General features: G+C 40.3%; 1 protein-coding gene and 1 long non-coding RNA gene across 2 annotated transcripts; both read right to left on the bottom strand.

Annotated features, from left to right (window-relative positions):
• Nucleotides 1–5223: 5223 nt before the first annotated feature.
• LOC107786158 (uncharacterized) lies at nt 5224–6241 on the bottom strand. Its single transcript, XR_001648080.2, has 2 exons — nt 5985–6241; nt 5224–5477 (listed from the first exon to the last, which is right to left on the bottom strand). It is a non-coding gene; the product is annotated as an uncharacterized LOC107786158 (long non-coding RNA).
• A 506-nt stretch (nt 6242–6747) lies between these two features.
• Nucleotides 6748–12926, bottom strand: LOC142165759 (uncharacterized). Its single transcript, XM_075224131.1, has 2 exons — nt 12316–12926; nt 6748–6757 (listed from the first exon to the last, which is right to left on the bottom strand). The coding sequence occupies exons 1-2, from the start codon at nt 12924–12926 to the stop codon at nt 6748–6750; spliced, it is 621 nt and encodes a 206-aa protein (XP_075080232.1).
• Between the last annotated feature and the right edge of the window lie 7172 nt (nt 12927–20098).

Below are 20098 nucleotides of genomic sequence, written 5' to 3'. Positions count from 1 at the left end.
TTTCCAATATTAATACCAAATGGTCTGGCAAACTCTATCCAGATGGAATGTGCAAAATTTCCTGAGCAAAATAGGTGCTCAGCGCTTTCCAATATGCTGGTTGGGGGTGAGCCGCACTAACATTCAGCCTGGAGATTTTACCCAAATTTTAAAACTTTCTCACCCGTTGGAGCTAGATCTTGAACTGCTCTCCATAGCATAAAGCTCATCTTGAATGGAACTTGTTTTTGCCATATCTTCGAAAACCATCTTGACTGCTCCTTCTTTCTGCAGCCCATATTACTCTATCAGGGGCTGTTGGAGATAAAGTTATTTAATGTTGGGCAACTTCATCTCTGACTGATTCAGGCACTTCTATACCCATTGAGTCCAGTTGCCAGCTTCCTTGAGTGAGAACTTCTTTTATTTTAACGTCTTTTGGCTTAGCATTTGCTGGCAGGTGAATGTATAATGGGCCTGGCCCTGTCCAATTATCGTACCAGAAGGACACGTCTCCTTTCCCAGGAAGCCATATTATATTTTGTTCTAACTCGTACTTAATATCACATAGCGCTTTCCATTGTTGTGACTGTCCTGTTATCCACTTAGTGACTAGGGGATGGTTCCTTTTGCAGTATTTTGCCAACATAAACTCTTTCCATAGCGATGTGCCTGTTATCAGGTTCCACCATGACTTAGTTGTGAATGCATTGCTGACATCTTGTAGCCTCCTGAACTGAACTCCGCCTTCGTTATATGGATAACACAAACCCTTCCAAGACATGCAATGATGCCTATCGGAGCCCCTCCAGAAGAAATTGGCTAATATTCTCTCTATTTGAGCGAACACTCCTTTCGGCGGATTCATAGTGGACAGGAGATGAATAGGTATTGCGTGTAGAACATGCCTGATGAGAATGGTGTTACCACCAGTAGACAAAAATTTATGTGCCACCCTCTTGTTCTATTCGTCACTTTGCTAGTTAAGTCTGATTAGTGTGAAATTTTCTGTCTTCGTATGAAAAGTAGGCGTCCCAGGTATTTGGCAGGAAACTCCTTACGCTGCATTCTCGTGACATTAGCTATCCTGCTGATTGTTCTTCTCGATGCTCCAGCAGCTATCATAAAGCAACTTTTGCTTTTGTTTATTTGTTGTCCTGATATTTCTTCGTATCCAGATAGAGTGTCCATTATCCGCTTCAATGTTTTCCTGCGACCACTAGCAAAAAAGGATAATATCGTCTGCAAAAGCTAGGTGGTTGACTTGTGGGCCCGATCAGCCATATGGAACCCTGTATAACTTCTTCTTTCTTGTAAATCATTCAGCATGACTGAGAGTAGCTCTGCACTCAGAACAAATAGTGATGGTGATATGGGGTTACCTTGCCTCATCCCATTCTCTGACTCGAAGAAGCCATATCTCTGCCCATTAATGATCATGGAGTACCAATTTCTTGAAATATGTCTCTGTATTAAATCTACCCAACCAGCCGCAAAACCCATCTTTTTCATCAGGTGACTTAAGTATGGCCAAGCGACTCTATCATAGGCCTTGGCCATATCAAGCTTTAGGACCACATTGCCACCCTTCTAGGGTTAATTAATTTCTTTTATGATTTCTTGTGCCAATAGAATATTCTTTGCCATTGATCTGCCCCTTATGAATCCTGACTAGTTATTGGAGATAATTTTTGGTAAAATATTTCCCAGTCTTGAGTTCAAAAGTTTTGCAATAATCTTGCTCGATACATTACAAAGGCTAATTGGCTGTAGGTCAGACAAGCGTTGGGGAAAGTCAACTTTTGGTGGTAGTACAAGGCATGTATGTGTAAAGAACCTGGGCATGGTTACCCCATGAAAGAAATCCACGACAACATTATACACGTCCTTTGAAATCACAGACCAGCAGGTTTGGTAGAAAAGTGTACTCAGCCCATCAGGTCCAGCTGCACTCTCTGGGCTAATAGAAAATACAGCATCTTTCACCTCATCAGTTGTTGGGATTGTTGTAAGAATTCTGTTGTCCTCTATAGACACTCTTGGTTCTATACAGTCTAGCACCGACATATCCTCTGAGGCTTCATTATGACAAAATATTCTCTGGAAGTGATCAATTGCTGCTGAAGCAATGTCTTGACCTCCTTCTCTCTAATTTTCACTATCCTCTTGGATTCTTTGAATATTCAGTTCTTCCTTTTGCCTTTTATTATACTATAAAAATATGTTGTGTTCCTGTCCCCGTCTTTTAGCCAATTGGCCTTTGCTTTTTGTCTAAGAATTGCTTCTTGAAGTTTAAGAAACTGCACATAAGGCCTTCGCCTTATTCAACTCAGCTCTTTTACTTGCTGAGTTGTCCACTACTAGAGCATTTTCTAGATCTGCAATTCGTGTTTCCAGCCTCTTTAGCTCTTCGTACATGTCCCCAAATGCTTCCCTGGACCACCTGTTTAATCTTTGGCAGACTTTCTTTAATTTTTGATATAGTATCCACATAGAATTTCCATCAATTGGTTCCCGCTGTACTTCTTTCACCGTATGTAAAATCTTTCGTGTTCTACCAAGAAGTCTAAAAATTTGAAATAACTTGGCCCGCTATTTTTTGTAGACTTCATGGTGATCAATAAGGGAGTATGATCTGAGCAAACTCTAGCTAGGTGTAAAACCGAGGTCTCGTTGTACACGTGTAGCCAATTTTGATTAGTAAGTAATCTATCCAATCTTTTTCATATTGTTTTAGTTGGCCCTCCATTGTCGCTCCAGGTAAACCTTGCACCATAGAAACCTGCATCTTTGAGGCCACAATCATCAATGCATTTCATAAAGTCAAAGCTTTTATCAATTCAGTATGACCTTCCACCTGATTTCTCCTCAACATCAAGAATTTCATTTAAATCACCTTCCACACCCCACGGTACTTGAATCTTCCTATGCCATGCTCTTATCGCTGCTTTCTTTCCAATGTTGTAAACTTGGAATATACAAATGATATATGTACGGTGTTGTTGACATTGGAACTAAAATTTGGCAAGTAACTTGTTGTTCTGTGTCCTCCAGTACAGTCAGTCCCACATCTGATGCCCAAAAGATCCATATTTTATTGTTACAATTGTGGTAGTAGTGTTGCATACCCAACCGATATCTGTATCTTTCTATTTTTGAAGACCTGACCATGGGTTCTTGTAAGGCAATAAAGGGTAATTTGTATTGTGTTTTTAGAGATTTAAGCCTCTCAAAAGCTTGTTTGGACTTTATGCCCTTATATTCCCTGAAATTGTGTTAATCATGAGAAACATTAAGGGTGGAAGCTTTTGTTCCTGTTTTGTTATTTTTGATTGATCTTGGTGATGGCCAGCCCTTAGCTCCATCTTGGGCCTGAGTACTTCTTGGTGAGAGGTTGTTGAATTTAGTTATTATATCCTGAACACTTGACATTATTTCTGTATTATCCTAAAAGGCAAGGACCTTATGTGGCCTTCGCAAGTTTTCATCATCTGCCTCTATCTCATCCAGCATTTGTGATTCACCGCCTTGCGTTTCTAGTATCATGTCTGTGTCCTCAGCTTGACGTCTCATGTGTTGTTCCCTTTGACCATTCGACCTCATTGCCTCTTGTGTTGGTGATTTCATTGGTGTAAGCATATAGACCTCAATGAGAATTGCAGTGTTGAGTTTGCACTCGTTCTTCTCCCCCTTTATTTTTCACCGGCCTAAGGTTAAGGGTAGGAAAGGTTCTCTCCCCTGAGTAACCTTCGAGCCATTCCACATCAGATAAGTCTTCGGGGGTTGGACTTGAATTTCTTTTTCTTCTTAGTTGGAATATTTTTGACCAGCTCCTGTGTTATATTAAGGAGCTCTGTCTCCACAGCTAGTGCATGCTCTTCCACCTGCTCTAGAATAGTTGTCACACCTCTATTTTCTACGCCCCGAAAGGTATATGGGAGTTTTTCCAATTAAAGTGACATAATTTGAAATGGGATTATTTATTTAATTTTTAGAGTCGCCACTTGGAATATTTTAATTGGTGTTCCAAGTCACCGGTTTATTTTAAATCCCAAATCGAAGAAATTTCGACTTTCCTTTGGAAGTCTGCAAACCAGAAATTCTAGATAAGGAATTCTGTTAACCCGGGAGAAGGTATTAGGCATTCACGGATTCCGTGGTTCTAACACGGTCGCTTAGCAATTTATACTTGGCTTAAGTTGTCTAATTACTTATTTTAAAACCTATGTGCATTTAACTTTTTACCGCTTTTAATTGCTTGATTATTCGTAATTAAAGAATTGAGTCACGCGTACTCATTTCGCTTGGCGCGTCAAATCATGTCACACGAACGTGTCCACGATTAATAATGCTCTTGTTGATTTATTAAGAAAGTTTGGTTGAAGTTGCGCGAACGCATCCCTCGAGCCTTTTTAGAGTTAAATTTGCAATCATATTAAGCGATCGTATATATATAATCGCAATACTAATCTAAATCGGGCCTAAAGCAAACTACGATGGTTCAAATTAATAAGAGGTTTGCGATGGCCATGGAAAATTTAATAATGGCATACCTCGATCTTAAAGAGTTATTACTAATTATACGAGGGCCATGGACTTAGGGGTTTTGTTTATCATGGCACACCTCAAATTCACAAATTTTAATTAAGGTTATGAGGGCCATAATTTAAAGAATTTTATTTGTGTATGGCACACCCCAAATTATTTAATCTAAATTTGTGAGGGCCATGTGTTATAGATTTAAAGCATGGCACACCTCAAGTTATTTTGAAAAAAAAATTATAAATATTTTAAAGGCAAACTAAAGGTATTCCAATTTTAAACTAAATTAAAACTAGTTATCACAACCACGTCACGGGAGTCGTATCCGTAGTTGTAATAATTTAATTGCGCGTCTAAAATCAAACTACAGTTACTCATGATTAATTATTTTTTCCTAAGTTCACGATTTTGACAATGAATGGGTCAAGGAGATACCACACGTTGATTGAATAAAAATGAAATTAATCTCAGCCAATGGATTATAATGAAAACGAAAAAGGGCTAAAGGACAGCCCAAATGCCCAACACAGTCTGCATGTATAAGTGACGAGGCATGTTGCAATTCATGTTCAATCGAATGCAGGCTTATGGACTCTAAAAGTCCAAATTTGGGCCTTAATGAACTGGCCTGGCTTTGATCCCAGCCCAAACGTTGAGGGTATAATTTGCCAAGTTAATGTCTGAACCAAAAAACTCATACAATAAATAAAATAAAAGCTTTACACCAATGCATTCAAATATTCATGAGGAACAAATGATCATTTAATTACAGCAATATAATATCCAACAAGTAAACAATTTAAAATGGAAATAAAGTCTAAGCTGCTCCTGAATCTATCAAACATGCTCTTACTCCACTATTAATCTCAACTTTGCTAATCGGACCAATTAATGGTCAAATTTGCCAAAACATGGCGTTATGCTCAGCATTTTGAGCTGCACTTCTCCGACAGTTTCTAGAAAAAGAAAGAAAAAAAAACTTAACATGCTTGAAGTTGTCACACATGTATCTAGATTTAGCCATTTATAACACCATATAATCAACAGTGACAACATTTAGACTTAGAAGCACACGATTTAAACTCAGAATTATACATGTTTAGATATTAAATCAACCAAGTATTCAAACCAATTCACAATAACAATCAGCAAGTAAGGTCATTTGATAAACACAAACATACTCAAGATAAATCGATTCAAAACTTCCTACCATTATACCATTCATGAAGTCCTTACACTAGCCTACACGTTAACACTCAAACCTTACATGCATCATAGAGTAGTACAACCATACCAACAACATTTAATCACAACTTGAGAAAGGAACTTGAATCCAGAAAAGGAAGAACAACAGAAAGAAAAAGCAAATAGAGAAAAGAAGAGGGAGGATCTGAGTTCATATTCCAAAAAAGAAAACAAAGGCTACATTTCCATTTTTGTCTCTTCGAGGCTGATGAGAATACCTGGATAACAGCAAAGAACAAAGAAAGCAAGGATTTCAGCAATGAATGAGAGATGACAGCCCAACAACAGCACTAACAGCTTCAAATAGACCCAAACTTGAACCAGAAATTTCAAAGAAAAGATTTCTTCCAAGTTTCTTTTAAAAAATCAACAGAAGAAAGGACTAGTCATGATAATAGCTCAATCTATTATGCCTTTTTTTTATTTTGATCATGTATTTCTTCTTTTAAAGCCTTTTGTGCTGAAAGAGAGGTTGATCCCTTTTTTATGTGAGTGAGTGCTTTCTATATATATGGTATCCAAAAATGGCATCCAAAAGGAATATCCTACCCTAAATTTTGAAAATTCAGAATAGTACAGCCCCTTTTTTACAGCTGTCCATCATTTTCTCACCCAATCAGTATTTTCATCACAAGGATAAGGACAACTGTACACAATCCAGAACATTTTGATATTCACCCCATACAAATCCCAATTTTAACCTTCCAATCACTGAATATTGTAATTTTACCTATTTGACCCAAACTCTGGTGGTTTGATTACCTAATAGCCCCTCCCGGAACCTTCCTAGAACCTATCAGGCCAAACCAGCTTTGGACCCCCTGAATTAAATCCCAATCAAACCCTTAAGGTCTCCAAAATTAATCTTTCAAACCCCGTTTTAAATCAAACGGTAGTCAAAACTTCTCACAAGAACATATTGAAAGAAAAAAGTGAAAACTAAAGCTAAATCAACGATTAATTAACAAAATGCCCAAAACTCTAATTTAACCTACAGAATTAACAGAAAAGGGAGAAGAGATTTGAGCTATTGACTAGTAATTGAACTTATAGAAAAAGGGAAAAGGGGGTATAGCAATTAAGCCTTAGAATATTCGAGAACAATGACGACTCCAATTCGAACTCTGGTGAACCAAAATCTCGACCAAACGGTGAGAATTGCAACACGAATATTAGCGAATTTTCGTTCATGGCTAATGATTCATGTAGCAATCCTCATCGTTTGCCAAAAAGAAGCGAAGTAGAGGCTCGAAGAAATTGAAGCGGTTAAAAGCTAATTTCCCAAAATTTGAACAAATCCATGAGAAAGGGATTTTTTGATATTCAAACAAAGTTATCTTGTTGAAGAAACTGGGGAATTCACGAGGTATTTACTATGGATTGAAGGTTTAATCCGAAAAGCTTTGGAAAAAGAAAAAAGTTTGGATTTTTAATTTTTGGATCTATAATTCGGAAGGATTGGGTGATCTTTTGGGGAAATCGATGGTGGGACAAGGACGAGGAGATGGCGGAGGTTGTAGGGTTAAGATTTGGAGGCATTTGGAGGTGCTCCGCTGCCGTGGGGCAATTTCCGGGCGGCGGAGCTATGGCGTTGAGAGAAAAATGGGATTAGGTTTAACCTAAAGGGATTAAATGAAGACATGGATACGTTTGGTCGTTTAATGGGGGGAGGGAATGAGTGAAACGACGTAGTTTTGAAGTGCAACTACATCGTTTTGGGCGAAGGTGAGTCAGACCGGGTTTGCAGGGTTTGGGCTTGGGTCAAAAGGGTTTGGGACCGGACTTGGGTTGGACTATATGTATAGAAATTGGCCCAATTTCACAAAAATAAATCCCTATTCAATTCTTTCTTTTATTTCAAGATTCCTTTTCTTTTCTTCTTATTTTTTAATTAAAAATCCTAATGATTAAAAATCCTAAATTATCTAAAAATATGAAATTGAAATAATTAACTAATTATAAAAAATTATAAACATCACTTAAATTTAAATTAAAAGAGAAAAATGAATAAACTAAAATTAAAAGAAAAAAATGTAAAAATGAGCTATTTTTGTGATTTTCAAATTTTTATAAAGCAAATAATTACTGATTAATCCTAAAAAAATATAAAAACAAATCCTAAATGCAATGCATGATATTTTGGTATTTTTCATGATTTAAAAATAAAATTAAACATGCATAGAAATGCAAACAATTAATAAAAATCTACAAAAAAAATTCCTAAAAATGTCAAATAATTAAGAAAAAATCTATTTTCTTGATTTTTATAGGAGTATTTTATATAGGGCAAAAATCACATGCTCACAGCTGCCCCTCTTTGCTCGAAAACACGATGGGTTTTCGTGCAAAGATAAAATGAGCAATTATGAGGGATTTTTGCCCGTTTGAGACTCCATGAGAAGCATTTTTGAAAGAGCCTGACCGAACCTTGCTTTAGAGGTTGCCTACATATCCTTGGCTATAAAGGAAGCAGGTCAGTGTAGTTCTGGAAGTTTTGGTAGCTGGGACTACCGGAAAACTGTGATTTCACTGCTGTTGCTGTTGTTTCTGCTTGCTGAGCTCCTTACTACACCAAAATAAAAGATAAAAAGCTAAACTAGTTAATCCTATCAACTACGAGTTATAAGATTCCTATTTATAAGTCTTCTAAGCTTGATCTTGAGTCTTGGTTGATTCTTCGTGCGGACTCTAATCTGAATCTTGATGCTCGTCAGCTGCAATCGCTGATTCATTCTTCTTCAGCTTTCGGATCAAGGCGGGACATATGAAGCTTGTGACTTCAACCATAGCTTGAGCAATCTGCATCTTTTCTCCGCTTCTACACTCAGAGTTCAACTTCTTTTTTTATTACTTCTTTTCTTTTATTTGGGTTGAGACTTCTTCTTTTGGTCATCTCAAACCTCGTGCCTCATGGTAAAAAACCTGTTCAGGCACCAAAACAAACAAACGAACGAAATTTTTCTGCCCCAATTTTCACTAGGAAAATTTCGTGAGTTATTGTAACGAAATATAAACTAATTTTTATTGAAAGCAATAAAATCAGGATTGTGTATCCTGAGAAAAAGGAATTGGTAAGTGGAGCCCTAATCTCAACTAGGGAGTGGAGACCCTGTGTTGGCAAAGGGCGACTAGGGAATGGAGACCCTTGTCCAAAATAATCTCAACTAGGGAGTGGAGACCCTATGTTAACAAAAGGCTACTAAGGAGTGGAGACCCTATGTCTAAAATAATCTCAACTAGGGAGTGGAGACCCTATGTCTAAAATAATGTCAACTAGGGAGTGGAGACCCTATGTTGGCAAAAGGCGACTAGGGAGTGGAGACCCTATGTCTAAAATAATCTCAACTAGGGATTAGAGACCCTATGTTGGCAAAAGGAGACTAGGGAATGGAGACCCTATGTCTAAAATAAACTCAACTACGGAGTGGAGACCCTATGTTGGCAAAAGGCGACTAGGGAGAGACCCTATGTTGGCAAAAGGCGACTAGGGAGAGACCCTATGTTGGCAAAAGGCGACTAGGGAGTGGAGACCCTATGTCTAAAATAAACTCAACTAGGGAGTGGAGACCCTATGTTGGCAAAAGGCGACTAGGGAGTGGAGACCCTATGTCTAAAATAATCTCAACTAGGGAGTGGAGACCCTATGTTGGCAAAAAGCGACTAGGAAGTGGAGATCCTATGTCTAAAATAATCTCAACTAGGGAGTGGAGACCCTACGTTGGCAAAGCGTAAAAATTGAGATTGGGGATCCTAAGCTACCATTTTTTTTTGAATTTTTCTTCTTATCTCTTTTTTATTTTGTTTTCTCCTTTCTTCTTTCTTTTTTTTAATAAAATGAATGAATGCAGGAAAGAATTTCGGAGGGAACTTCCCTCTTTATGGATCGTTGCTGCAAAGTTGTTTCTAACACTTGCGCATTTCTTTTTTGGTTGCTCCTGCTTCTTGCACGGTTGTTTTGGGTTGCACCTGCTTCAAGTTTTCAAGTAAAGAACAATTGTTAGTTTGAAACGGTGGTTGGTTTTGTGGCCTTGATTATTTTGATCACTTGATCTCGGCCCATCTCTTTGGCGAGAACCTCTATTGCTTGTTGGCTTTCTGAAGATTGATCTTTCTTCTACAACCGAGGAACTCAACTTTCCAAAATTTCACATGACGGTTCACCCGTGTGGGGCTTTGGACCTTTTATCTTATTCTGCCTCTATGGGTATTTGACTTTGGATTTCTTTCATTTTCAATAATTTTGACTTCAGAGCATCGGCCATCATGGCCAGTCGGGATCGACTTGATGCTCCCGCTGAGGCTGGGTGCTTTTCTTTAGATTTGGCTTTTGTTAAGCAGAAACCTATAAACCAATCTTGCCATCTTTTCTTTATATTAGCTTTCAGAGAAAAATCAAACCAAAAGGGATTCAAAGAAAAATAAGCAAAGGACAGGGAAAATGAATTTAAAGAGAAGTGTCCTTTTCGGAGAGGGGAAGAAGAACTTATCTGGAGTGCATACAGACTTCAATAGACATGACATTCTTGGATTGGATACCCGATCCGTGTAACTATCCATCTTTCATAAACCCATGATGAACCGTATTTTAAAATCAAGAAACCTTGCCAGGACTCTTTCAGTGCTAATGGTTGCAAAGGATTCTCTCTTTTCGATCAACGACGCCCTTTGCGGGTTTTCACCAATCGACCTCTCTCATTTCTCTTCTCACTATCGCCTTATAGTGCTCTTTGCGAGTTTTCACTAACAAGTCTCTCTAATTTTTCAGTTTCTCTGCTCACCATCGCTTAAGGTGCCCTTGGGTTTTCACCAATAAGACTCTCATTTTATTTCTCTCATCTTGATTGCATCGGATCCAAACAACTGCTTTCTTCGATTTGAACACCTTTCACTGATTGATTGGAAGGACTTTGAACAAGGTTTAGGTAAAAAGAATCTGGATCAAATTACAACTTTGGAACCATTCAAGCGGGATTATCACCTAACCAATTATAATATCTGCCCCAATTTCATTTTTGGGAGAAATTGGATTTTTGTTTTGGTGTGACTGAACCCCAGAGAGAGGCTTCCTATGTATCCTTTCGGAATCAAGTCGAACGTAGTTCAGAGAACTTTGTTTTTGACTTTCTTTTATTTTTCTATTTTGTTTTGTTTTTTTCTCTTTTTTACAAACGTTTTCCAGTTCCAAAGAGGGTAATGAAAGAAAGGTAACCAGCTCAAAGGGTTATCAAAGGATTGGAGTGTTTGGGGTAACGAGAATGAAAGTCTTTGTCATCCCAATCGGATAATGTTGTTGCTGCAGTAAGATTAGACATAATACCTTTTGACTGCATCTGCATTTACAACTGTTTCGGGTCATTCCCTTCGATGTCTCCCAGGTATAAGGCCCCTTTTGACAATAATTTTTTGATAATGTATGGGCCCTTCCAATTAGGAGCGAACTTTCCTTTTGCTTCCTGGGGGTGAGGGAGAATACGCCTCAAAACGAATTGCCCCACTTTAAAGTTTCTAGGCCGCACTTTCTTGTTGTAGGCACGGGCCATTCTTTGTTGATACAACTGCCCGTGGCAGACTACGGCCATTCGCTTTTCATCGATCAGAGTTAATTGTTCTAGACGGGTTTTGACCCGCTCACTATCCTCAATTTCAGCTTCAACAATGATTCGAAGGGATGGAATTTCAACCTCGGCGGGTATTACGACTTCAGTGCCATAAACCAAAAGATACGGGGTTGCTCCGACTGATGTGCGCACAGTTGTGTGGTATCCCAATAATGCAAACGACAACTTTTCATGCCATTGCCTGGAACTTTGGATCATCTTTCTAAGAATCTTCTTGATGTTCTTGTTTGTTGCTTCAACGGCACCATTAGCTTTGGGCAGATAAGGGGTGGAGTTCTGATGCGTGATCTTGAATTGTTCGCATATCTCCCTCATCAAATGACTATTCAAGTTCGCAGCATTATCCGTAATTATAGTTGCAGGAATACCAAAACGACATATGATATTGGAGTGCACGAAGTCTACCACCGCTTTCTTAGTGACATATTTGAGAGTAATTGCTTCAACCCACTTTGTGAAGTAGTCGATGGCGACCAATATGAACCTATGTCCATTTGAGGTTTTTGGCTCGATCGGCCCAATGACGTCTATACCCCAGGCAACAAATGGCCAAGGTGCTGACATAGGATGCAGTTATGTAGGTGGTGCATGGATCAGACCACCGTGCACCTGACACTGATGACATTTTTGGAAAAAACTGAAGCAATCCTTTTCCATAGTCATCCAATAATAGCCTGCTCGAAGGATCTTCTTTGCCAAAACATACTCGTTCATGTGGGGTCCACACACTCCTGCGTGCACTTCATACATGATTCTTCTGGCCTCATCGGCGTCAACACATCTTAACAAGTTGAGATCTGGAGTCATTTTGTATAAGACCTTACCGCTCAAGAAGAAACCACTTGCAAGTCATCTAATAGTTCTCTTTTGGTCTCCACTGGCTTGGTCAGGATATTCTTTAGTTTTCAGAAATCTCTTGATATCAGGATACCATGGCTGAAAATCCGGTTCTGCCTCAACTGTATTGAAGTAACCATGCCTTTCTCGGATTTGGATTTCCAATGGGTCAATGTGGAGATTGCCTGGATAGGGCAACATCGACGCCAAAGTAGTGAGTGCATTGGCCAACTCATTGTGAAAACGAGGAATGTACCTGAACTCGACTGACTTGAACCGTTTACTAAGATCCTCCACATGTTGCCTGTATGGAATAAGCTTGACATCTTGGGTTTCCCATTCACCCTGAGCTTGTTGGATAATCAAGTCCGAATCTCCCATGATCAATAGTTCTTCAACATATTGGTCGATTGCCATATTCATACCCATAATGCATGCATCATACTCGGCAATGTTGTTTGTGTAGGAAAACCGAAGCTGAGCTGTAGCTGGATAGTGTTGACCAGTGGGTGAGATCAAAATTGCCTCAATCCCGACACTTTTTGCGTTCACAGCTCCATCGAAGAACATTTTCCAAAAATTGGTGTCTTCTGATATTACCCCAACTGAATTCACCTCCTCGTCCGGGAAGTAAGCATTCAAGGGCTGATATTCATCATCAACAGGGTTTTCAGTTAGGTGATCTGCTAGAGCCTGAGCTTTCATTGTCGTGCGGGTGACATGGACTATGTCAAATTCAGTGAGCAAGATCTGCCATTTTGCTAACCTCTTTGTGGGCATCGGCTTCTGGAATATGTACTTTAAAGGATACAGCCTGGTGATGAGGTAAGTAGTGTAGGCCAACAAGTAATGCCTAAGCTTTTGGGCGACCCAAGTTAAGGCGCAGGAAGTCCTTTCCAACAAGGTATATTTAGCTTCATAGCTTGTGAACTTTTTACTCAAATAGTAGATTTCCTGCTCTTTCTTCCCAGTCACATCATGTTGCCCAAGGATACAGCCGAAAGAATTCTCCAAGACTGTCAAATACAAAAACAAAGGTCTTCCATGTTCGGGTGGAACTAAGACCGGCGGATTTTACAGATATTCTTTGATTTTGTCAAAGGCCTATTGACACTCGTCTATCCATTTAATTGCTGCATCTTTCTTCAACAGCTTGAAGATGGGCTCACATATGGAAGTCAACTGAGCAATGAATCGGCTGATGTAATTCAACCTTCTTATAAGGCTCATAACCTCTTTCTTGGTTTTCGGAGGAGGCAAATCCCGAATAGACTTTATTTTCGTTGGATCTAACTCGATGCCCCTCCGACTGACTATAAATCCTAAGAGTTTTCCAGACAGAACCCCAAATGCACATTTAGCCGTATTCAGCTTCAAATCATACTTATGCAACCACTCAAAAAACTTTCTCAGGTCTCGAACATGGTCATCCTGTGTTCTGGATTTGATGATCACATCGTCCACATACACCTTGATTTCCTGGTGCATCATGTCATGGAAAATGGTAGTCATGGCTCTTATGTAAGTTGCCCCGGCATTCTTCAGACGAAAAGGCATGACCCTGTAACAATAGGTGCCCCAGGGTATGGTGAAGGCTATCTTTTCTGCATCCTCTTCATCCATCAACACCCGATGATATCCTGCATAACAATCCACGAAAGATTGTATCTCATGTTTGGCACAGTTATCAACAAGGATGTGGATGTTTGGCAAAGGAAAGTTGTCCTTGGGACTTTCTTTGTTCAGATCTCAGTAGTCAATACACACTCGAGTCTTCCCATCCTTCTTTGGTATAGGAACCATATTAGTTAACCAGGTGGTGTACCGGACCACTCAGATCACCCCCGCCTTCAACTGTTTGGTGACCTCCTCTTTGATCTTATCACCGATATTAGTTTTGAACTTCCTTTACTTTTGCTAGACAGGGGGATAATCAGGGTAAGTTGGCAGCTTATGGACCACCAAATCGATACTTAATCCTGGCATGTCATCGTAAGACCAAGCAAACACATCTTTAAATTCGAACAAAAGTTTCTGTGTGAATGCTTATCATGGTTTCTTGGACCTCTTCAGAACTACTCAAATTAACCGGCTTGGTTTCATCTAAGTTCGGCTTAGGTTTATTCTCAAATTGTTCCAATTATCAGTTTACTTCCCTAAAAGCCTCTTCTTCATCGTATTCCAGTTCTTGGTTCATTATTTCACAATTAGACAGCGTGTTTGGATCTGGGCATGAAGTCCGCAAGCATGTCATGTTATTTAAAGCCGCATTATTAGAATTGAAAGAAGAAATAAGAAAAAGTAACAAAAATCAGAAAGAATAAAGAGAGATGAACGATGAAATATCGATTTCATTTCATTGAATTTTGAGGATAATGGGGTTTACATTGGAGATTAAAGAAAATAAACTAAAAGAAAACATTCGAGTTACACCCTGAAATAACTTGTGATGCAGAAAAGGTGGCAAGACTGGACTACCGAGATTCCCGCCTTACTGGGAATGGAGTAGCCTTCCAATTTTGGAACTTGGAATCGGGCCCCATATACAGCACCTCAGTGGTGCTCGAGCCTTGTCCCGGCTGAACCATGTGGGTTTCATACAACATCTGCCTCATAGCCCCCACTGATTTCTTCAATTTCCTCGGCCATGAAGGCCTCATCTTCTTCTTTTTCATTGTACTTGGGCCTGACCAAGGTTTCGAACAGATGCGGGATCGACTAAGGCAAGACCCAACCATTGTTCTTTCATTCATTTGCCCATGTTTCATCAGCTGGCGTGGCTTGAAAACCCACACCAAAGAACTTCTCGTTAGTACCCAGAGTGATAGGTTCTGTGATTCCTTGCAATGATGTCCCAAGCCCCTTCCCGGGTTTATAACCATGCCTGATCATTTCCTTGGCAACCATAATTGACGTATTTGAGAGAGAGGGTTGAGGACAAGAGCTTCCTTCTTCACATTGTTCTGCGACTACAACCTCGAAAGCTTGATAGACTATATGTTCACTTCCTTCCCTAGCTTCAAGACATGGGACTGATGGGTCCCGGTAAATATACTGCTCGTCCTCTCCATGGACTACAATCTCCTGATCTTCATATTCAAATTTCACCATCTGGTGGAGAGTGGAAGGTACAGCCCTTGCTGCGTGAATCCAAGGTCTTCCTAAGAGGAAATTGTAGGAAGTATCCATGTCTAGGAACTAAACGGTCACCTCGAACTCCACAGGACCAATAGTCAAAACCAAATCGATCTCTCCTATGGTATCTCTCTTGATGCCATCAAAGGCACGCACATAGACGTTGTTAGGCCTAATTCTCTCAGTCCCAATCTCCATTCTTTGCAAAGTAGAGAGATGGCAGATATCAACTCTGGACCCGCCATCTAGCATGACTCTCTTCACATAGTACCCCTCACATTTAACTGTCAAATGGAGGGCTTTGTTGTGGGCGGCCCCTTCCGGGGGCAAATCATTCTTGCTGAAGGAGATCTAATTGAGTGCGAAGAATCTTTTTGCCATCCTTTCCAATTGCTCAACAGTGGTTTCAATTGGGACCTAAGCTTCGTTAAGGGTTTTTATCAACACTTTCTGATGCTCGGTTGAATTCATTAACAGAGACAACAAAGAGACTTGAGTAGGAGACTTTCGGAGTTGGTAAATTATCACATAGTCCGTAGTTTTCATTTTCCTAAAGAACTTTTCTACTTGTTCGGCACTAACGGGCTTCTTGAGTGGGAAACGCTTCTTCGTGGCATTATTCACTTCCTCTAGATTGAGGTATTTCTCAGGCGGATTAGTTTCATTTGCTTCTCTTATGACTTCTTTTCCTTTATAGGACACTACCGCCTTGTTATAATTCCATGGGATGGCTGTAGGATCTGTCATGGCCTCTGTGGTGCGCGGCCAATAACCACGGGCTTATTCAACCTTGGTGAAATTAACGGCCCCCGTACTACATAGGTCCCTTTAGGCACATACATTTTAGATCCCTTGTTCTGCTCAAACCTTCTTGGAGGTCTCAATGTCACTTGTCCTTTCCTATGACCCCAGGGAACATAAAGAATGGCATCTTTCGACGGTACTACCTCAACTTTGGTTTCCACTGCCTTTTCTGTGTTTTGAGGGGTGGGTTTACTCTTCTTCTCCCCCTTTCCTTACTTTGCATCAACTTTTGGCTTTTTCTCGACGTCAGCGATTGCAATGATGGATTTTAAGGTAGGATCAAACTCTTTATCTTCGCAGATCATTCCAATAACTGGTCCGTTGTTATGAGCCGGTAACGGCTTGTTGGTCACATTAGGGATGTCTTCAACCTTTAGCACTATCCGCTTTTGTTCTATGAGATTTTCAACAGCCCTTTTCAAAGTCCAACGGCTCTCAGTGTCATGCTCTTCCACCCCAGAATGATAGGCGCATTGGGTGCCGGGCTGGTAAGAAAGTGACTCTGGGTTTTGCCTATTCGGGAGTACGGATTGTAACAAACCCATTTGGATCAATTTAGGGAAAAGGCTAGAATATGACTCACCAATAGGTGTGAAGTTTGTTTTCCTGGGCAGCTCCCGAGCACGGGCATTATAGGGGAAGTTATTTTGTGGAAGTCGAGGATTATAGTGAGCTTGGTGAGTAGGTTGATTTCTGGGAAATGGAGCTCGGTTTTGGTGGAATTGTTGTTGTGGCCTAGTGTATGGTTGGGCATTCATTACTACATACGACTGATGAGCCATAACATAGGCCGCGTCTTGATGGGGATAATAATGTTATGGGGTTCTTGCAGGGAAGTAAGATCTGGGTGGACGAGGTTTTCTTACACTTGAAGTTGTCATTACCACTTCTTCCTTCTTCTTTTGGTTCGTTACACCTCCAAACGCCTTGAATTGCTTGGGAGGTAGCCCTTATAGCAGATTGACTCAATATGCGCCCTATTTTTAGACCATTCTCGACCATTTCACCAATTTTGATGGACTCGACAAACGGTTTCCCCATCGCGGACATCATATTCTGAAAATAATCAGCCTCTTGGGCTTGAAAAAAAACACTAACCATCTCTGTTTCATCCATTAGAGGCTTGACTCTGGCCGCTTGTTCGCGCCATTTGAAAGCATACTGTCGGAAGCTTTCCGAGGACTTCTTCTTGAGATTTGACAACGAATTCCTGTCAGGGGCTATATCGATGTTATACTGAAACTGCCTGACAAAATCCTAAGCCAGGTCATCCCAAATATGCCAATGAGATATATCCTGATCCATGTACCATTCAGAAGCAATGCCGACCAGGCTCTCTCCAAAATAAGCCATGAGAAGCTCCTCTTTCCATCTGCTCCCCGCAATTGGTTGCAGTACCTCTTGAGGTGGGCTATGGGATCCTCATGCCCGTCATACTTTTCAAACTTTGGGGTTTTGAAACCCAAGGGTAAGTGCACATGTGGGAACATACACAGATCAGCGTAGGATACGCTCTTTTGTCCACTCAAACCCTATATATTTTTTAGACTCTGCTCCATGCTCATCATTTTTCGGGTAATCTCCTTTTGTTCGGGGTTCTTTGTGGTTTTCCCCTATCCCGCGGTAAACTCATACCGAGGTTATTGAGGGTAAGCATTGGTAGTGAACTGGGTAGGTTCCAGTGGGAAGGATGGTACTTGGAAGGTGAAAGATGATGGATCAAAACTAGGCCTGGGCAAAGTGGGTTGTGACGTAGCCGAACAAGGTGGCGCAGTGAATATGTTGGAGGTCGCACCTAAAATCAACACCTGGGGATGACCTCAGAAGGTGTTCCAGCAAAGTGGGTTGACATGGTAGGATATCCAAGTGGGGTATTCGGATAACTTATTGGGACGTTGGAAGTCCCACTTGCCCTGGGAAGTAACTTAGGGAATCTAGGTATCGCACTCGGTGGCTCTCTACCATTAGACCAGGCGTCCCACATTTCCATCATGCGGAAATGTAGAATTCTATTTTCCTCAACAGTTTCTGACTCGAAAGTTGGGATTGTCGAGATCGGGCTATCCTCCAAGATAGGAACTGTTGGCAAATGACTTTCCGGCGACATTTCTACACTTCCCTTTGATCTTGTAAAGTACGGATGTGAAGCCAGATTACCACAAAACCAACCACCTTAATATGGAACCTAAACTCAATAGTAGACAACAAACCGGTTAGTTTGAAGCAAATAACATATAGGTAATCGCACATTGGGGTGTGATGCACCTATATAGTTAAATATGTTTCTACATGTTTTGCAACGGTTGTGTGTCTCATCCCGGCTTTTGTTTATCTCTCCATTTTTCCTTTCTTTCCACTTTGGCTCTTTAATGCTTCTCCTCTTATTCTTGTCTTCCTCTCTTTTCTTGCTTTACTTGCTTTTCTTTTGGTTTTTCTTTGGCTCTCTTTTTTATTTATTTGAGTTATTTACAAATTATGACCGGATCCGATGAGAATTGCCTACGTATCATGACGTCGTGTGAATCAGATCATCACGTAGTTCAAGAAATAAATGCGAAAAATAAAGAAATAATTTTTGGGGTTTTCCAAATTTTCATTAATAAAACTTCTACTTTACTGAATTACAAAAGACTCGAAACATACTTTTTCTAGGAATTTAAAACTTCAAACAGACTCGAAACATACTTTAGAATTGAAAATACAGACTCGAAAAAGAAAATACAATCAAGAATACATCAGTGCCTCCAACCTTGTCCTAGGAACACTAACTAGTCTTGTTGCGGGCCTATGCGCCATGTCATCTTAGAGACGATAGAGATCCTCCATTATCTGGCGGACAAAGATCATTACCGTGGTTAAGAACATGGACCTGGTCATATCCTCACGCTCACTGCATTTCATCATGATATAGTCGGCGATTCTTATGACCCTTTCCCTTATGATGCCCTTTTCTTGCAACAAATGCCTAATCTACTGGGATCTAGCCTCTAAGAGCTGGGTGGCAGTATGATTCTGTTCTTGCAAATGTTATAGGTCTCCCTCTAGCTGTGCCATAAAAGCGTAGCAATGTTCTCTCTCGGCTTTGAAGCTCTTGGCTTGTTTAGCCATTTTATCTTCGAGGTTGCTAATCTCCTTTTCCTAATCTGTGACCCCTCTTTCATATGTTTCTTTCATTTGTGGAACGAAAGTTGCCCATCTTTCTACATTTTTAGCCAACTTTGTTCGTACTTTTGCTAGCTCAAACTCAGTTTTCTGCAAATCATCTTCACAATGACATAGCTTTTATGTAAGGTTGTAGATGAGCCTTTCATTTTTTCTGCTTCTGCCCGGGTTCTCGGCTGCTATTCTCAATTGTCGAACCTGGGCTCTGAGAGCTTCATTTTCTTGGGCCAGCCTTTTTCTTTCACCCTCGGCCTCTCATGCTTATAGATCACTGTTGAAGGTGATATTTCTCAATTCTTCTCGCAAAGCACGAATGTTGGCTTGATATTTCTTTTCCTTTTCTCCCCAGGCCAACCTTTCTTGAATCTTGTCATCAAAAGCTTGAACATGGGGCCTTTTGGCAGGCCTCTCGGGCTCGGGCTCATTGTTCACATAAAACCTTCTTTCAAACCAAGCAACATAATTGGGATCAACTTTGCCCCTAGCCGGGTCTGGTACCTGGGTGTCACTTTTTATATACTGACAACTATTCCAATCCCGTTGAACTACAGCCTCGGGTAGCGTTGCTTCTGGGTGTAATTCAATGACTTGGGTACTTAGATCTGCATCTTCGGGTATCACTTGATATCTTCCCAGTTGTTTCAGAACTCTTTGTGGTGCATATGGTTGGATACTCCTCAATCCCATCATTATCAAGTAGCCTTTTGAAGTTGTCATGTATATGACTTCTGTTACCAGAAGCCATCCTATGGTCCATTCAATTTGATTTGCTCTCA

The sequence above is a fragment of the Nicotiana tabacum genome, chromosome 11 (genome assembly GCF_000715075.1).
Source record: "Nicotiana tabacum cultivar K326 chromosome 11, ASM71507v2, whole genome shotgun sequence".
Classification (NCBI taxonomy): domain Eukaryota; kingdom Viridiplantae; phylum Streptophyta; class Magnoliopsida; order Solanales; family Solanaceae; genus Nicotiana; species Nicotiana tabacum.
Note: the sequence above shows the minus strand (reverse complement) of the source record. Positions and strands in the feature narration are given on the sequence as shown.

Bases quoted from the DNA above. Each gene is read 5' to 3' on its own strand.
- LOC142165759 (XM_075224131.1), bottom strand. From the start codon at position 12,926: ATGAAAGCTCAGGCTCTAGCAGATCACCTAACTGAAAACCCTGTTGAT.